A 17,511-nucleotide genomic window follows, 5' to 3' on the forward strand; every position below is an offset into this window, starting at 1 on the left:
CTAGATCCTTGACAGCTCAGGTAGACCTCATGGATCCTTGGAATTGGAGCGGGGAAGCTGAAGAGGAGACCAGGAAGGGGGCTCCAGGTCACTGCCTCTTAACTCCTACCAGAACAGCTACAGAGCTGTCATCAGGCTTCCACATCCACTCATCCCATTATCCGATTATTCAGTAAATCATGGTTTAGCACCTGAGTGAATAGGACATAAAGTATAAACTGTAAGCTGACATTGTGGTGGGGATAATATCTTAGAGAAAACACATAAGTGAACACGTAAGTGGACTTCCTTGGTGGCTCAGGAGGTAAAGAATCTACCTGCCAGTACAGGTGACACAGAAGACCTGGGTTTGATCCCGGGGTGGGAAGATCTCCTGGAGAAGGAAATGGCAACCCATCCCAGTATTCTTGCCTGGGAAATCCCATGGATGGAGGAACCTGATAGGCTACAGTCCACAGGGTCACAAGAGTCGGACATAACCAAGTGACTAAACCACCACCACCACGAAATGGGTAAGCAGTATAAGATACAAAACTAGTAGCTACAGCGCAGAAAATGAAAGCCTGAGGATGTGATAGAGTAGAAACTTTAAAGGATTCCCCGAGGTGGTGGCATTCTAGCTAAGAGCTGGGGCTCTTTGTAAGCTTTATTTAGAAAACAGATTTTTCACTGCTTAAAAAAAAAGGAAAGAAAGAAAGGACTACTATCATTTATAGATGAAGAGACTGAGGCCCAGAGAGGCCAGGCTGCCTGGTGAGCTTATCAGCAGTGCCAGGATGGATCAGGATGCAGCTGTCTTGATCCCCGCTCATGCCAGCGTGGGGCATCAAACCTCAGATTCCCTCCAGGGACTAGAAAGACCTAAGAAGGAGGAAGCTGGGTGGCACAGGTTGGGGTTGGCAGACAGTGGCTGGTGACCAGCTGGCTGGAGGTGAGTGGGTTATCACTGTCCATTACTGAGTGGGTTGTTCTGCCTCTTTGAGTGACCAGAAAGGCTTTTGAGAAGATTGATGTCCTGGAGGGTCTTAAAGGATCCCAGAAGATGATAAAGACAAAGTCGGGAGTGAAGCTCTGGTTTAGCTTCCACCCAAACTCCCTGAAGCCTGTGGGAAAGCCCAATAAAGGGAGAACGCCTTTCCCTGTGCCTGGGCAAGATGGCACGAGATGACTCATGCCACAGCTTTCATCTGAGGCTCTGTGCTCCTGTCTGTCTGTCTGCTCTCTTTTCGCTTTTATCTAAAAGAGAGGGAGACAGTTCCAAACCCAGGATCCAACAGAACAGATAAGGTCTGCCCCAGGGAAAGACCCCTTTTATCCCTCAACCAAGCCTTGAATTCTTCGAAGGTTACTGCACGTGTCGCAAGGGCTCAGGGTGAAAGCTCAGGGCAGAAGCAAACCCCACAGCAAACTCTGTGTGCCTCCATGCAGCTCATTTAACCCCGTGGGGGCCTCCAATTCCTTTCCATTCATAAAATGGGAAGGATACCCTATTTTGTCTGTTTTACAGGGCAATTTTAAAGCTATTTAAAGTACTACACGCTGCCCACTAAGTATTTCAGGAAGTCATGCAATTCTCTCCAGTACGACTGACATGATTCTGGCCTGGAGCACTGCACTCTGTCTCCTGGATTTAGTATCACAACAGCCTCTGGGGCCTCCCTGCCTCCCTCTGGTCAGGACTGCTCTAGTCCAGGCTGCCAGCGGCTGTCAGAGGGATCTTTTTCCCTTGAAGATCTGATAACATCTCCCCCTGTGAAAAACACTTGAAAAGCTTCCCATTACCCTAGAGAGATAATCCAAACTCTTTAACCCTACTTAAAGGGCATTCGGAATTGGCCTCTGCTGACCTCTCCTGTCTTATCTCTTCCCACTCCTGCTGTCACACACTTTGCTCCGACTACACAGAAATTCTTTCAGTTCCTCCACACACAGTGTTTACCAAAGTGTGGAAGGGGTTCCCCTGGGGCAGGAGAAAGGGTTTTAGGTGGCACTCAGGAAGATCACACGTCCAGTATTAAACAACAATGAATCACAACGGGGAAAAGCATTTAGATTCCCTTTTTCAATCCCTTGCCCTCCTCCAGATTACTTTCAGAAGGAAAGGTTTAATTCGGGACTGTGTTTTAAAGTACTTCTCTAACACTCACTAATCTTCCCTTTTAAAAGGAAAGCCTCAGGCTCTGTGAGGCTTAAACTGCATTGTTTTCTGGTATTTTGTTTTTCTTCCATTGTACTGAACACTTGAGTTAAATTTTTATTAAGGGTAGATGGTGCTCGTTTTCCCTTTACACAATGATGCAGTGCTTTCTTTTCAAATATACTTGCAATAAATGGGCCTATGGACAAAATAGAAAATAAAGTGCAGATAGTATGGAAATACGGTAAAAATCATAAAGTGAAAGTGTTAGTCACTCAGTCATGTCTGACTCTTTGCAACCCTTTGGACTGCAGCCCACCAGGCTTCTCTGTCCAGGGGATTCTCCAGGAAAGAATACTGGAGTGGGCTGCCATTCCTTCTCCAGGGGAATCTTCCCCAACCCAGGGATCGAACCCAGGTCTCCCGCATGGCAGGCAGATTCTTTACCAGCTGAGCCACCAGGGAAGCCCACAAAAATCATAAAGGTGGAGGCAAATGATAAATTCAGAATTTATGAGGTTTTAACCCCTGTTCTACATAGTATCCCCTGGAGAAGGCAATGGCACCCACTCCAGGACTCTTGCCTGGAAAGTTCCATGGATGGAGGAGCCGGGTGGGCTGCAGTCCATGGGGTCACAAACAGTCAGACATGACTGAGCGACCTCACTTTCACTTTGTGAAAATGTAGTATTACACCTCTGAACATTTCACAGGCTACTCCTTTGGCCCCAGACCCTCCGGTCCTCTTCTTCCACGTGCCTGACCCCAACTTACCCTGTAGGCCTCAGTCTCAGTTCTCGGGAGGGCTTCACTGGGTTCCCCAGGCTGGGAGCCTATGCCTCGCCTCCCCAAAGGGCTCCTCTCTGTCCTTTTGACCTTTATTACTCCTATTCTATTTTTTTAATTGAAAGAAAATTGCTTTACAATGTTGCATTGGTTTCCGCCACACAACAACACAAATCAGTCATAATTATATATATATATATATCTGTATATCTGCTCTCCTTCTTGAGTCCCTCCCCCTGCTTCCCATTCCAGCCCTCTAGGTCATCACGGAGCGCGAGGCTGGACTCCCCGTGTTATACAGCAGCTATCTATTTCACGCATGATAGCGTATGTATGTCAGCGCTCCTTTTTCAGTTTATCCCATCCTCTCCTTCCCTGGCTGTGTACACAGGGCTTTTCTCCATGTCTGCTTCTCCATTCCTTCCCTGCATAAAGGCTCATCAGTACTATTTGTCTAGATTCCATATATATACATTAGTATATGATATTTGTTTTTCCTACTCTTTACAACTGCTTAATTATGTGGAACAGTGAGCTACGCGTAGGTAGTCACTGCTTCAGCCTTTTTAACTGTGCGTGATCAACAACCAACCTAAAAAGGGGGCTGTTAAGTCTGTGTTGAATAAATGAGTGGATGTCACTGTTGGGTGCAGGATATGAAACACAGCCCCGCACTGCAGATGCTACTTCGGGAAGCTTCAGAAGAGAGTGACTGTGTGTCAGTTAGGGGTGATTCCTCTATAGCACCTATCACTGTGGCTGGCATAGTCACTGCTGGTGACAAAAACAAAAACAAAAAAATCACGCCTTAACACATGTTGAATTTATGAATGCATTTAGTCATGGTCACTAATGGACTTTATTCCAGGGGGAAAAAAAAGACAACTCGGATTTCTTATGAAAGAGAAGGAAAAGCCCTAGATTAGGGTCCATGACCCTGTCACCTGCTCTTCTATGATGTTGGTTAGGACAGATCTCCTCAAGGAGGCTACGTTTCCCATTTCTAAAACTGAAAGTGGAAGGTAAAGGGACTGGCTGAAAGAGCACTGAAGTCTCTCTCCTATCTGACATTCCAGAAGTCCAAGAAGCTAAAATTCCAAGATTCTTTCATTCTCCCTACCCGCTTCCCACCTTGAGTCCTGACATGACTTGAGTGACTGCCTCCCTTATTTATTTCATAAAGCCCATTATCAGCCTATGGAGAAAAGGCTCCAATAAAGTCAAATGGGAACAGGAAGAACCTACTGCTCCCCTCACACGTACCTGGGCCCCAGCTCATCCTCACTCCTCCAGACAAAATCGCCGAACTTCTCGTAGTGAGAGTTGTAGTGGTGCTGGACGCGAAACAGCATGGAGGCTGAGACTTCCATCAGCGTGTTGTAGGCAGTCTGCTGCTCCTTGCCGCTTGTGTACCCATTGTACAGATTGTAGATCTTGTCAGCTATCTCTGGGGGAGGAGGAGGTGTAGGCACAGATCACTGGACTGCAGGAAAAAGGGAGGATGGAGGCATACCTTCCAACTAGGAAGGCGCATTCAAGCAGGAGTTCACCTGTGTGGTCTTTTGAGGCAAATAAATCTTAATTCCATCCTGAATATGTCATTGACCAGTTGTATTCCATTTTCTTATCTATCAATTGGAGATAATAATCCTCACACAGAAGGGGCACTGGGAGGACTAAATTAAAAGGTGTATATAAAGCACTTGACACGGGGTCTGGCACAAGTTAGTGCTTATAATTGCACTCATTAACATAAGGTCTGTGCCTATGATTTAACAGAAAACTCCAAACAAGTGCAGAGGCTTCCAGTAAGTGTCCTGAGCTCATCTCAATGGTCCACTTCTAGCTCCTCTCTGCAATATTTCCAACATATTTCTGTGATCAGGTCTAATAACTCTTCATTCGAAAATCTTTCAAAGAAAAATCTCAACTCTTTTGCTTGCCATTCATGGCAATTGCTACTCTTTCAGTTATTCCTGCTAGCTTATGTAACTAAAATTCATTATGGGCTGCTCTCTTGAATAGAAGGCACATTCTTTCATCTTTTAAGATTTTGAACAAAATTTATGTATGCCCCCATGTCACTGCTTAACAACGATTGCCTTCAGGAGAACTTGAGGGACTTGGGTTCAGGATGAGAGGATCATTTACTTTCTAGGGTTTTCTGCTCTGATTTTTATTGTTCTTTTTTTTTTTTTAATGTTGATGTGTCCTTTTAAAATAATAATGATAATAAATTACCAGGAATCCATCTCAAATCCCTTCTCTTTTAGTAAGACTCAATACCACAGTGTCTCCTCTTATCTGGTACGCAGCCTGATCATCAAGCTTATGACTGAGCCATCTGAAGAAATGTCTCTCTCTGCCCTCCTAGAATGGAAATTCCTGAAAGATGGAGAGCATGTCTGTTCTACACTGCTTGTACCAGGGCTCTTAGAAAATATTTGCTCACCTTGAACTGAAGCATCATCCGGACTCATCACATCTTTGTAGAAATTGTATCTACACATGGTCTAAGAACTAAGTATATGGTGGATCTGATTTATTGGTTCTTTTTTTTTTCAGGTGTTTTGTGTAATGTTTACAATTTCATGGACCAGGAACACGCATGCTGATTCTGACAGAAAGTTACTGACTGCAGCTCTTTGCTGAGAATTCTGAGGCCACCCCCTGGGCTAGATGGGAAGGTGTGCTGTGATCAGCTAATGATGTCTGCCATGATCAGCTAATGATGTCTGCCACAGGTACAGCAAAGTCTATTGGTCCTCCATGTGGCCACGGGCTTGCCAACTCTAGGGCACACTGAAGTGGATGAAAGGGATTGGTTTCTAAAAGCCTAGGCCAAGGGGCAGAACAGTCATGTGGTTCTGACTCTCCACCATTCCTCTCCTCAAAGCCAGAACACATATTCTGTAAAAGAGGAGCAAGGCTGTACCCTGGCAAAGATACTGCCGGCTAATCCCAATTTCTTTCATGGCTTTGATTCGTTCAGCCCCATGTTCTTCCTCCAGTTCTTTGGCTTTCTTCTCCCTGTGCCAATATGTGTGTGTGTGTGTGAGGCAGAAAAGGAGTTGTGGATAGGGACTGGTGGGTGCAGAATTATGGGAAGGACCCTGGAAGTGAAGAAAATGGGGCGGGGGGGGTCACCTACCTTCTGCCTTGTTGTCGTCCACCAGCGGACAGGCGGTCCTCAGGGTCACTGTGCTGAGCTCGGAGTGCCTCCCTCGTGTATCCACGGCATAGAGAGTGAACCTGTGATACAACAAGGAAAGAGGGCACAAGGCTGTGACTTCAGAGCAAAAGGCCCTGGAGCTGCAAGAGGAACACAAGACTCACAGCACAGGGGTGATGGTTGAAAGAACTCGGGATGCTTATGCAGGAGAAATGATTCGGAAAGAAAAAAAGACAGTCACTAAGTGTGTATCAAAAACCAACTGATTGCTGGGCATTTTGTGCTTAATCTCTTCATCTACTAGAGCAGGCAATGCACCCCACTCCAGTGCTCCTGCCCAGAAAATCCCATGGATGGAGGAGCCTGGTAGGCTATCGTCCATGGGGTCGCGAAGGGTCGGACACGACTGAGCGACTTCACTTTCTTTCTTTCTTTCTTGATTTACAAGTAGCAAGGCTAGAAGGCAGGGGTCATTATCACTTGTATTTCACCAATGAGAAAACAGACTTATTTGTGTATTTTTGAGTGGTCTCACGCTTATTAGGGGCAAGAGCAGTCTGAGTCAAGTCCAGGCAGGACTTGAGAAGTAAACCCTGATGCCATCTGCTATGATGCTCTATACTCATTTAGATACTCTTTCATTCATTTAACAAACACTAGCTGAGCATTAACTACATGCCAGGAATTACTTTAGGAGCTGAGATTACAAAGATGAGCAACAGAGTCAAGGTCCTTGCTTGCATAAAGCTAAACGAAAGTGAAAAATTAGATCATGGTGTATATGAGAAAGAATATAACAGGATCACGCAGCAAAGCCTGAAGTGAAGGGGGGTGTGGGTGCTTTAGACAGGTGTGTCCTGAAAGGCCTTCTTGTTGAGAGGTTTGAACTGGGACCTGAAAATGAGAAGGAACTAGCTTATGGGAGGAAGACCTGGGGAAAGAGCATTCCAGGCAGAAAGACCAGTAAGTGCACAGTTCTTGAGGACAGAATGATCCAGACTGTTGAAGGAATAGAGAGCTGGTGTGGCGGAAGCAAAGAGAGATGACGGGAACCTAGTGGGTCATGATAGGAAGTCTGGGAGTTAGTCCAGGTACAAGGCATGACCCCAGCTTTCAGCACTGGCAACTGCAGTTCCATGATGTACCAGGAGGGTGGGGCAGGCAGCTTGTGTGGTATTAGAGGGAGAGAACTGGTAAACCACAGACATGGTGGAGTCGGGTCCAGTCCCAGAGGAGACACTGGCCTCTGGCCTACTTTGGGAAGGCTCTCTGACACTTCACACCTCCAGATCTCCAAGTTCTGAAATTAAATAAAGCCAAAAGAGTGAATAAACTTTCAAGAAGAGATCATCCTTGGAGGCCCGTGACAATCTGAACGGAAGTGAGAAGGGCTAAGTGTCTGAGTGCCCTATCTTTGCTGTGCCACCCTCCTTCACCAGCCTTCACGGGTAGGAGCAGGAGTGTGGAGTGGGAACAGGGGCTCCCTGGGTCAAGCACAAGAAACTACAGTCCCAGGGGTCTGATTTCTTCTCCTCCTTCTTCAAAACCTCATCTTCTCGTGCTATGTGTGTGCTAAGTCGCTCAGTCGTGTCTGACTCTGCGACCCCAAGGACTATAGCCCACCGGGCTCCTCTGTCTGTGGCATTCTCCAAGCAAGAATACTGGAGTGGGTTGCCATGCCCTCCTCCAGGGCATCTTCCCGACCCAGGGACTGAACCCACATCTTTTAGGTCTCCTGCATTGGCAGGCAGGCTCTAGTGCCACCCATGGATGTAACACTACCATTGCCAAGTTACAGAATGGTGAGCCCTGATTGATTGCACATATTAGGTAGCTAATATATATTAGTTGGTTCTCCAAATTAACTATGTGCAAGGTTCTTAACATGTGTCAAGCACTGACCTATGCAGTTTCATCTGTATTACTGCAATTAATTTCCCCAGACGATCCTAAAAGATAGCTACTATTACTCTTTTTATGCTATATACGAGGCTCAGAGAGAGAAAGCAACTTGCCCAGAACCATACAGTAATTACTGGGACTGTAAATTAAGTCGAGGCGTATCTGAGTCCAAAGCCCATGCGTTGATCCGCTATCAGCTACTGTCTTCTGCTAAAGGTCTGTAGATGTCACCTCTGTACAAATACAATTCCGTTAGGTACACTTGCCAAATTCCAACTATGTTGAAACAGTGCCATTTCACATGTTTTTCTAATCTTATGAAAACCTGAGAAAATAATCACCCACATTATATTCATCTTTCAGAAGAGGAAACTGAAGATGAAAAAGTTAGGCAATTTGTCCAAAATCAGAGTCAGACAATGAAAGAACCAAGACCTGTACCCTGGTTTGTCTCACTCTGAAAGCCGAACGCTCTGTGCTCTCACTCTGCCTTGCTGCTGCGGATCCACACAGCGGGCTCAGACGGTCAGGACTTGGACCCTCTCAGCCCCAACACCTCATGGCTTGATAATCCAAAGGTGGTTTTCCTAAAAGGCGCTGTACATCAGAACTTCTTGGTACAAGGGGCACAGTAAGCAGAAGCCAGTGTCTTTCTAGAGAAAAGACGGCTTGTCTTCTTTGTGTGTTAAAATCTCCTTCACAATAACCCATTTTCTCTTTTGAAGAGCAGTGAAAAGGTACTCATGCCATCTCAAGAATGTGTGTCTGATTTGTTCCGTGGTATTGATTCTGAGTTTCACTGTAATTCAGATAGTACAATGACATCATCCTGAGTTTTCTGGGAAGCTGACATTTTTGGTGCACGTGGGGATACATCAATCCGTCGTGCTGGTCTGTGTTTAAGATGCCACGAGCGGGGCTGACAGCAAGCCTCAGAACCACATATGCTCCACATTCTTTGCTGCTACGAGTCACTGCCACTAGGCCGATGACCGACCCATGGAGACACCTCCTAGCCCTGGAGGAATGTCAGCACTCACCTGTCCTACCAGGCTGCTGCCATGGCGACTGAGGTGAGGGGTCTAGCAGGGGACAGGTCACCCTGAGCCCAGAAGCAGCCTTGTAGCCCAGTCACCATCTACTCAAACCTCGGCTCTGAGGCTCACTAGATGCGTGACCTTGGGCTAGTTGATTATCCTCTCTGATCCCATGTCGTTCCTCCTTGCAGCATTGCTGGTCCAAGTGCAGGAAACCCCGTACTGTGCCTGAGTATCACGTGAGGCATGGCTGCTGTCCGGTACGCGCTCATCAGGGCTTGTCCTCTTGTCCTCCACATGCGCATTCCAGATAATCTTCGAAATATATCACTTGGGTGGGATTGCTTGCATTTTATCAATGAGGATGCTGGTTCCAAAGAGGTCAAGTAATTGATCTATTTTTACATATTAACTAAGCAGCAGTGAGGCCTGTCTGAATTCAAAGATGATGTTCTTCAGTTCAGTTCAGTTGCTCAGTCGTGTCTGACTCTTTGCGACCCCAAGAACTGCAGCATGCCAGGCCTCCCTGTCCATCACCAACTCCCAGGGTTCACCCCAACTCATGTCCATTGAGTCAGTGACGACATCCAACCATCTCATCCTCTGTCATCCCCATCTCCTCCTGCCCTCAATCTTTCCCAGCATCAGGGTCTTTTCCAGTGAGTTATACCATCTTGTCAAGTCTAATCTCCCCTTTTGTCTTTCATCAGCTGGCTTGGAGTGCTATCACGTGTGGGTCTAGACTTCATGCATGTGACTTTAGAGGCCTGAATATGGGATGTTTGGCCCCATCTTCAGACAGAAGCCCAACTATCCGTCTGCTTTCTGGCTCTCTTGGCTTCAGCCTTTGCCGTGAGAACACAGCACTGTGATGTGGGCATCATCTCTCTCCAGCTGTGACATCTCAGCACTGTGAGCAGGGCTCTGTTCTCGCCCTTACTAAATCCAGTTATTGTCTCAGTCAAGTGAAGCAGAGGTGACGGAGGAGGAAGTCTGGTCTGGGAGATGGCCAGGCATGGGTTCATTCTCCATTTGATTCCCTTCCTCTGTGATGGTAGACTAGTCACTTTACCCTTCTGTGCTTAGGTGACCTCTGCATCAGGCATCTGGGGTGGGGAGGCTGCTCTCCACTTCCTAGGTCAATGTGGATGAGTGCTTAACAAGGTGAGTTCTGACTAAGGAGCCTTGCAGAAGGGCTGGAAGCAAGATCATAGTGAGACTTGAGGATGTGAGAATAAGCAAGAGGCAAAGGAAAGAGGTAAGGACAGCATTTGGTACCATGGCGTAAGCACTAACTACACACAGGACATCTAGAAAGTGGCAGAGGCGGACACCAAACTCTGGCCTGCAGCTTGGGTACAGCGACATCCTGGCACTGAACACAGTACCAGGAGCATGAAAGGCACTTTTAAATATGTGCATAAATGAATGAACGTGAACAGACCACATCTCATTGCTGAATTTCAGTTTCTGCATCAACAAGATGGGGATAACTGTACAGACAGTGTGTGGCAGTCTCAAGGATCACACAGAGGGGCACCTGAAAAGTGGCTTGTAAGTTGCAGACTTTTATAAAGGCCACATAAAGAGTGCTTATTGGGCAAGAGTACTTTCTTGGAGTAGAAGAGAAAGAGAGACGTTTCATTTGAGGGCAACATGGAAGGCTGTAGTAAATAAAATACGTGAATGAATCTCCAAATGTGAGGAGTTGGAAAAAAAACTTAAACACTGCTCTTCCCTTGGAAACTTATGTTCCTGTAATATATTTCCTCCATCAAGAGGGTCTGGCATTACCTCCCTGCTTAGCCAAGCAGCATGAATTACAGCATGCTGGGAAAGAAGCAGTCTTAGGTTTTCAAATGATGAAACCTGGGTAGAATCTTGCTTCCCCAGTCGCCAGCTGAGCATTCTTGGGAAGTCTTTTCCCTGTCTCTGAGCCTCAGTCTCTGAGTCTGTAAAACAGGGTGAAATTAATTGTATCTCACACATTCAGGATAAAGAGTCAGTGATGTTAATGATTGCAGCAGGCCTGGTTCCATCTTGGTTCCCTAAAAGGTAGTTTCTGCTTGTGTCAGTAGAGTGACCCAACGTGTCAGGAAGGGTCTCAGGATGGAGGAGTCTTCGGGCCACCCTGCCAGTGGGGGTGGAGCGGGGGAGAAAGAGGAAGATGCTAGCTTCATGGGCCTGGGTCAGAAGTCACAAGGCCATGCGCTCTCTGCCTGTCTCAGCTGTAATTGTAGAACTGTTCCAGAGACACATCTGAAAGCTGTTAGGGGACCAGGCAGCCCTGGAGGGGCTCTCTGCGAGGGGAAGAGAGTGACAGCCCCTGATGTGGGGAAGGAGGAGAGAATGAGGAGGGAGAGGAACTGAGAAACAAACACACGTGCACAGCCACACAGCAGAGTGGGGAGGGGACGCCAGACACACCGGGAGCGGCCGCGCTCCGGGGTGCTGCTCCGGGGTCGGGGAGCGTGCAGGCCACCTCGGCTCGGTTCTTTCATCGTTACCTGTGCGGGCGGGCTGAGAGCCACTGATAACGTGAACTAGAACGCCTGCGGTTGTTCAGTCATGTCCGACTCTTTGCGACCCCCTGAACTGCAGCACACCTGCCTTCCCTGTCCTTCACTGTCTCCCGGAGTTTACTCAAACTCAAGTTCACTGGGGGCAGGAGGAGAAGGGGGTGACAGAGGATGAGAACTCCCGAGCCATCACCAAGCTCTACAACCTCATTTCACAGGTGGGGAACCACGGCCTGGAGAGGAAAGAGCCTAGCACAGGGACCTGCTGCCAGTCAGTTCAGAATAAAGGCGCCGGCTTCCCTGACCCCTCCCCTGGTGCTCCCTCTCCATGCCACCTTGATTTTGCACAGCTGACTGACTGGGGCCCAGCTGCACCTCTGGGATAGTCACAGAAGAGGTGGCTCCAAGGATCAAGTGGGACGGGCTATTTAGGAGCCTGGAATCCCAGGTTCAAACCCTTGCTACTCCTTCCTCTGACTTTGTTTCAGAGGAAAGAACACTGGCCAAGGAGGTTGAAAACTTGAGTTCATGTCCCAGAGACTGTGGGTCGTGAGATCTCAGATCTGTCCGGTTTCAGCGTATCGGGATTTCAGTGAGTGAGTGGGGACGTACCTTGGGATTGACTACTCAAATGCGAAGTATTTTTCAATGTTTCTTCACCACCTTCAGGACAAAGCACAAACTCCTTACCACGGGCCCCAACGTGACTCCTTGATGTCCTTCTATTTGACACTATCCATCTGAGACTCTATCATTGAGTTTCAAACCCTGGCCACAGATCCAGCCTTGTTGACTGGTCTCTGCTACCTACACTATTTCAGAGTGGAACCACATCCAACCAACTCTTTGTCTTTGCACACACTGCACCCTTCATCGGGGCCCCTCGACTCCTTCTCCACTCAACCTTCTCCACCTTGTCCTTGGAGAAGCAGTCAGCAATCATCTCCTCCACCCGCCCTCCCTGCAGAGTGCCAGGTCCTGGCCCATGTGGCATGACTGGGTTGGTGCCCAGACAATTCTCTCACGTCCACATGCGTGTGTGAGTGTCTTCAGAACCAGAACAGGGCTCTGCCCATCTCTATGCCTGATGCTCCACCTGGCGCTCAGATACCTAAACCATGCGGTGCTCAGCAAATACCGTTCAAAGTGAATGACGGACTGAGCGAATGACTCAATCAACTATAAGGCACCAATAGTAATTCCACTGTCTAGAAAGCAAGTCTCCCCATCTGTCAAAATGAGCAAAATGTGAAGAGATTAAAAGGCCATTAAAGGAGACAGGATAACAGAGTGGCCCAAAGCATGGCTTTGGAATCACGCAGTTTGGCTTTAAGTCCTAGCTCTTCATTTCTTATTTATGTGGGGCCTTGCCTCAATTAACTCACCTGGAAAATAGGAATCATAATATTAAAACCCACTAAATGGGATCGTTGTTGAACTGCTCACCATGATGCCTGGCATGTTAGCAGTCAACGAGAGCAAGCTGTGGGCATCATCATCAACGTTACTGTTATTATTATCATGCCACTGCCCAAGGCTCTGACGCCCTCCCCCTACACCCAGAGTAATCTCTCCTAGTGGAGACCAGGGGAGGGCAGGTGGAGAGGAAGCTGTTGTTGGGCCCATCCGAGACCCCGGGACCCCCTCACAGCAGGGGTGAGAGAATGAAACTGAGACTTTAATTGGCCGTGAGAGCTTCTCACGGATCTGACAAGGGGTAAGAGCAGGGACAGGGGCTCAGAGGCCCACGTCAGAACCGCGTCCCCGAGAGGACGGGAAAATGCGTTTGAAGTCTCCAGGCCAATGCCTGCCCTGCCCCAGCCACTGCGTGATTTAGGCATTCTGGGGAGGCAAGTCTCCTCGCTGATTTGAAGGGAAACAGATGTTTCCAGGCCAGAGGCCCTGGTCTTGTAAAATCCTCCTTCCCCCACACAGCTTTGGCAAACAACTTCCCGTAAGTTCACCACCACCACCCCCCCTCAAGCCGCCACCATCCGCCATCACTCCCCTCCCTGCCATTCCTAGCACAATGTGGAAGGCAGGGGTGGTGGAAAAAACCCTGAGCTTCAGCTTGGGGTCTGGGTAGTCAGATTTCCAGGGACACCCAAAGGCCCTTTTCTGGGGCTCAGTCTCTCATGTCTGCAAGTGTTAGTCACTGTCTTGTCCAACTCTTTGCGACCCTGTGGACTGTAGACTGTCAGGCTCGTCTGTCCATGGGATTCTCCAGCAAGAATACTGGAGTGGATAGCCATGCCCTCCTCCAGGGGATCTTCCCGACCCAGGGATTGAACCTGGGTCTCCCACACTGTGGGCAGATTCTTTACCATCTGAGCCATATATTTAAGCTTCTCTGAAAGGAGGGAGCTAAACTAAAATCAGCACCAAGGGATGGGCTGGACTTGATCTTCCAGGGACTGAGCATGTTTGCTTCTGAAAGAGCTGGTATGATCCTTTCCAGGTCTTTTTCCATTTGGGTCTATGGTGAACATCATGGACTTGCATGTCAGCATCCGGGCTTGAGTCTGAACTCCATCAGCTACCGGATGGGAACAACTGAACCCTTGGGCCTTGGTTTCCTCATTGGTAAAATGTGATCAAGATTCCATCTCTCAGGACTGTGAGAATTAAATCAGAATTCAATCTCTCCCACTCATATTTTAGGCTTCTTATGAACAAAACCGAGCATTGTAGTTCTTTCCTTGGCCTACCCATGATGCTCAGGACAGTCTGAACCCAGAGTGGGTGAGCTAAATGATCGTAACTGGTCGCTGGTAGGAAGACCTGCCAGATACTGGACAGTTGAAAGACTCAGGACCTTAATCCAGTTCTTTTTAAATTAGAGGATAATTACTCTACAATATTGTGATGACTTCTGCCATACATCAACATGAATCGGCCACAGGTAAGTATTTGTCCCTCCCTTGAACCCCCATGCCCACCTTCCTCCTCTTAACCTAGTTCTGCTTAAAGAGTAGAAAGAGCGCTCTCATTTTGAAAATCACAAAGAAGCAGAATGGGTTCTGGTTCGAACAGGCTTTGGAGATTTACCGCCTGAGTCCAAAATGCTGGTTCCATAACCCACTATCTTTATAACCTTGGGCAAGTTAGTTAACCTCTCTGTTCTTCGGCGTTTTGTCTTTAAACTGTGGATGATGATATTACCTCCTTCAAAGGGATGGTAGAGGAATAAAGAACTCGAAATGGTGCCTGGCACAGAGTAAGTGCTACGTAATAAGCATTCACCATTATTCAACACGTGCGTGCTTAAATTATGAATCTCTTCTATAATGGTTTTAAAATGAGCTCCCCCAACCCTAATCCTTTGCCATCGATCTCATTGAGAGGTAGAGAGCATGTCCACTCACCTTGAGTGTGGCAGGTTCATGCATGGTATCACTCACAGAGCACAGCAGAAGGGAAACTGTTCATCTGGGTCATAAAAGGCTATGCAATGCCTACCTTGCTTACTGAAACATTCTCACTTGGAGTCCCAAGCCTCCCATGTGAAACATCCAATTACCCTGGTGTTACGAAGCCAGGCCCCTCAGATAGGCTAAGTCATGGTGTTCAGGTCATTCCAGTCTAATTTCCAGAAGGAAAGTAAAGGAACCTTCAAGCAGTGGAGTCACCCCCAACTTCTGAACCCTTGCAGCTGAGGCTCCAGACTTCATGGAGCAGAGAGCACTGTCTGCTGTGCTCTGTCTGGATGTCTAACCCACAGAATCCACTAGCATAATCATATGGTTGTTTTAAGTCATTACATTCTGGGTCATTTGTTATGTCATCAGTAGTAAATAGAAAAATTTCCAAGCATCTAGAGTAGGCATCAACAAACTACAGTACAAATCTGGTCCGCTGCCTGTTTTTGTAGATAAAGTTTTAATGGAACATAGCTACTTTGGTTTTCTTATAATCTGTTTTCTATAGACGCTTTCACACTATAGTTGTAGAACTGAGTCATTGCATCAGAGACCATACAGTCCATGGAGCCTAAAATATTTACTATCTGGACCTCTAGAGAAAAGATTACTGACCCCTGAATTAGAGTTTTGACGGCACTTAACATTAAAATGGAGAAGGCAATGGCACCCCACTCCAGTACTCTTGCCTGGGAAATCCCATGGTCAGAGGAGCCTGGTAGGCTACAGTCCATGGGGTCGCTAAGAGTCGGACATGACTAAGCGACTTCACTTTCACTTTTCACTTGCATGCACTGGGGAAGGAAATGGCAACCCACTCCAGTGTTCTTGCCTGGAGAATCCCAGGGATGGGGGAGCCTGGTGGGCTGCCATCTATGGGGTCACACAGAGTCGGACACGACTGAAGTGACTTAGCAGCAGCAGCAGCAACATTAAAATCACTTGCTTCCATGATTTCATTTAATCCCAGAGTTAGAAGTCATTCTGATTTTATAGGTAGGCACAATGAGTTCAGGTGACCTGGCCCAGGTTACACAGCTATTCTGACCCCAGGCCTAAGGCTACAATAGCCTGCTGAAGATCCAGACTCTAGTTTCATCCCCTTGAATGAGCAGTGTAACCTTGAACCATGCCCTGCCCTCAGTTTCCCAGCCCATGAAATGAGGGCATTGGGCAAGATGGTGTGGACTGGCTGCCGGAATTCAGATGTCCAAAGCTTCCCCCTGCTGGGTGTCAGTCACGAGGCAAAACGCCTCTGCTCTCCTTTGCTCCAGGTGCATCAAAGCGTGACTTGAAGATGATCAGCCAGGGGCTGCACAATACCACAGGCAGCCCACATACTCCCCAACACCAAAACCCAACCTTCTTATCTCCTAACTCAGGCGGACAACCTGTGCTTTCTGCCAACATAAATATTCAGTTCCCGTGCCGGGCACAGAGAGGCTGTCACGGTATTAAGGACTCTAGTCCTGGTGTCCACTTTCAAAACAACCCAGTCTGAGCTGTGACTGGGAGGCCCTGCTTGGGACAAAGGTGAGGCAGTCGGCAGTTGGGCTCCAATACCAGCACCCCCAACTTGCCCTCCCTTCAACCCCTCCAGCTGCGTGAGCTAACAGGTAAAGAATCAGGGGAGGCAGGAAGCCGGCAGAAAGAGCTCTGGGGGAAGGCCAAGTCTGGAAACCAGTGTGGGCCCAAGCTCAGGCAGAGGCAACAGCAATCTAGAATCATGCACTGCTCTGCCTGCCAAGACCCCCCAGATTCACTGGGTTATGAACATTATCCTAACACCCAGAGTGCCAAGAGTACCAGAATCAGAAATGAATGATGCATGTACTGACATTCAAAATGAAATAAATATAAACTGATTCACCATTAAAGCACGTTGAGTATACCCGACAGGGGGATGAGCTCCTCTCTGTGTGTGCCCGCCACTGGTGGAACTCCTGATGGATGCCCCACAAGGTGCTAAGCAGGAGAGGAACCACTCATGCAGAACAGTGTGGTTCGTACTTTCAAAGAGCTCCCAGAAGAGCAGGGAGATGGTTAAGTGAACAAGAAATGGGATGCAGTGCTACAGAACTTAGATACAAAGTCATTCTTGCCCCTATGTTTCCTTTTCCCATCTTTAAATAGTGGACCAAGCCTTGGGAATGCATTCAAGGGCCACGTGGATCCCCTGTCAGCTGCCACAGACAGGGAATGCCAACTGCCTATAAGAATCTCACTTTTCTCTACCAAAAACATGGTGACAGTCCTAACCTTCTTCACCCAGAAAGCCTGAATGGTGTGACTCTGCCAATGGACTGTAATACACAAGGACTATGCAAATGATTTGTCTAAACTCACTCACTCACTTATCAAGTATAAGTCGACCCCTTGAGAGAAGAATTCTAGTTGGCACTTGACTTTAGCAACAGCTCCTGTCCTTCTCCTCCTTTTTCTTTTCTATCCCTACCCCTTCTCTCCACCCCTCTTTTCTGACTTCTCTTTTTTCAGGGAGTGGACATGATAACATACAGTTGGACTGACTATAGCTCTG

At 47.7% G+C, this 17,511-nt stretch overlaps 1 protein-coding gene across 1 annotated transcript in view; it reads right to left on the reverse strand.

The window, feature by feature from the left end:
- Nucleotides 1–17,511, reverse strand: part of ASTN2 (astrotactin 2) — a 1,049,203-nt gene that overhangs the window by 14,603 nt on the left and 1,017,089 nt on the right. The window contains exons 21-22 of the mRNA XM_055427750.2: nucleotides 6,075–6,175; nucleotides 4,187–4,370 (exon numbers count right to left, since the gene is read on the reverse strand). Of these exons, the coding sequence (XP_055283725.2) occupies nucleotides 4,187–4,370; nucleotides 6,075–6,175 (285 nt within the window). The remainder of the gene's footprint in view (nucleotides 1–4,186; nucleotides 4,371–6,074; nucleotides 6,176–17,511) is intronic.

The sequence above is a fragment of the Moschus berezovskii genome, chromosome 7, assembly GCF_049115385.1.
Source record: "Moschus berezovskii isolate FMDL1 chromosome 7, NW_MosBer_1.0, whole genome shotgun sequence".
Classification (NCBI taxonomy): domain Eukaryota; kingdom Metazoa; phylum Chordata; class Mammalia; order Artiodactyla; family Moschidae; genus Moschus; species Moschus berezovskii.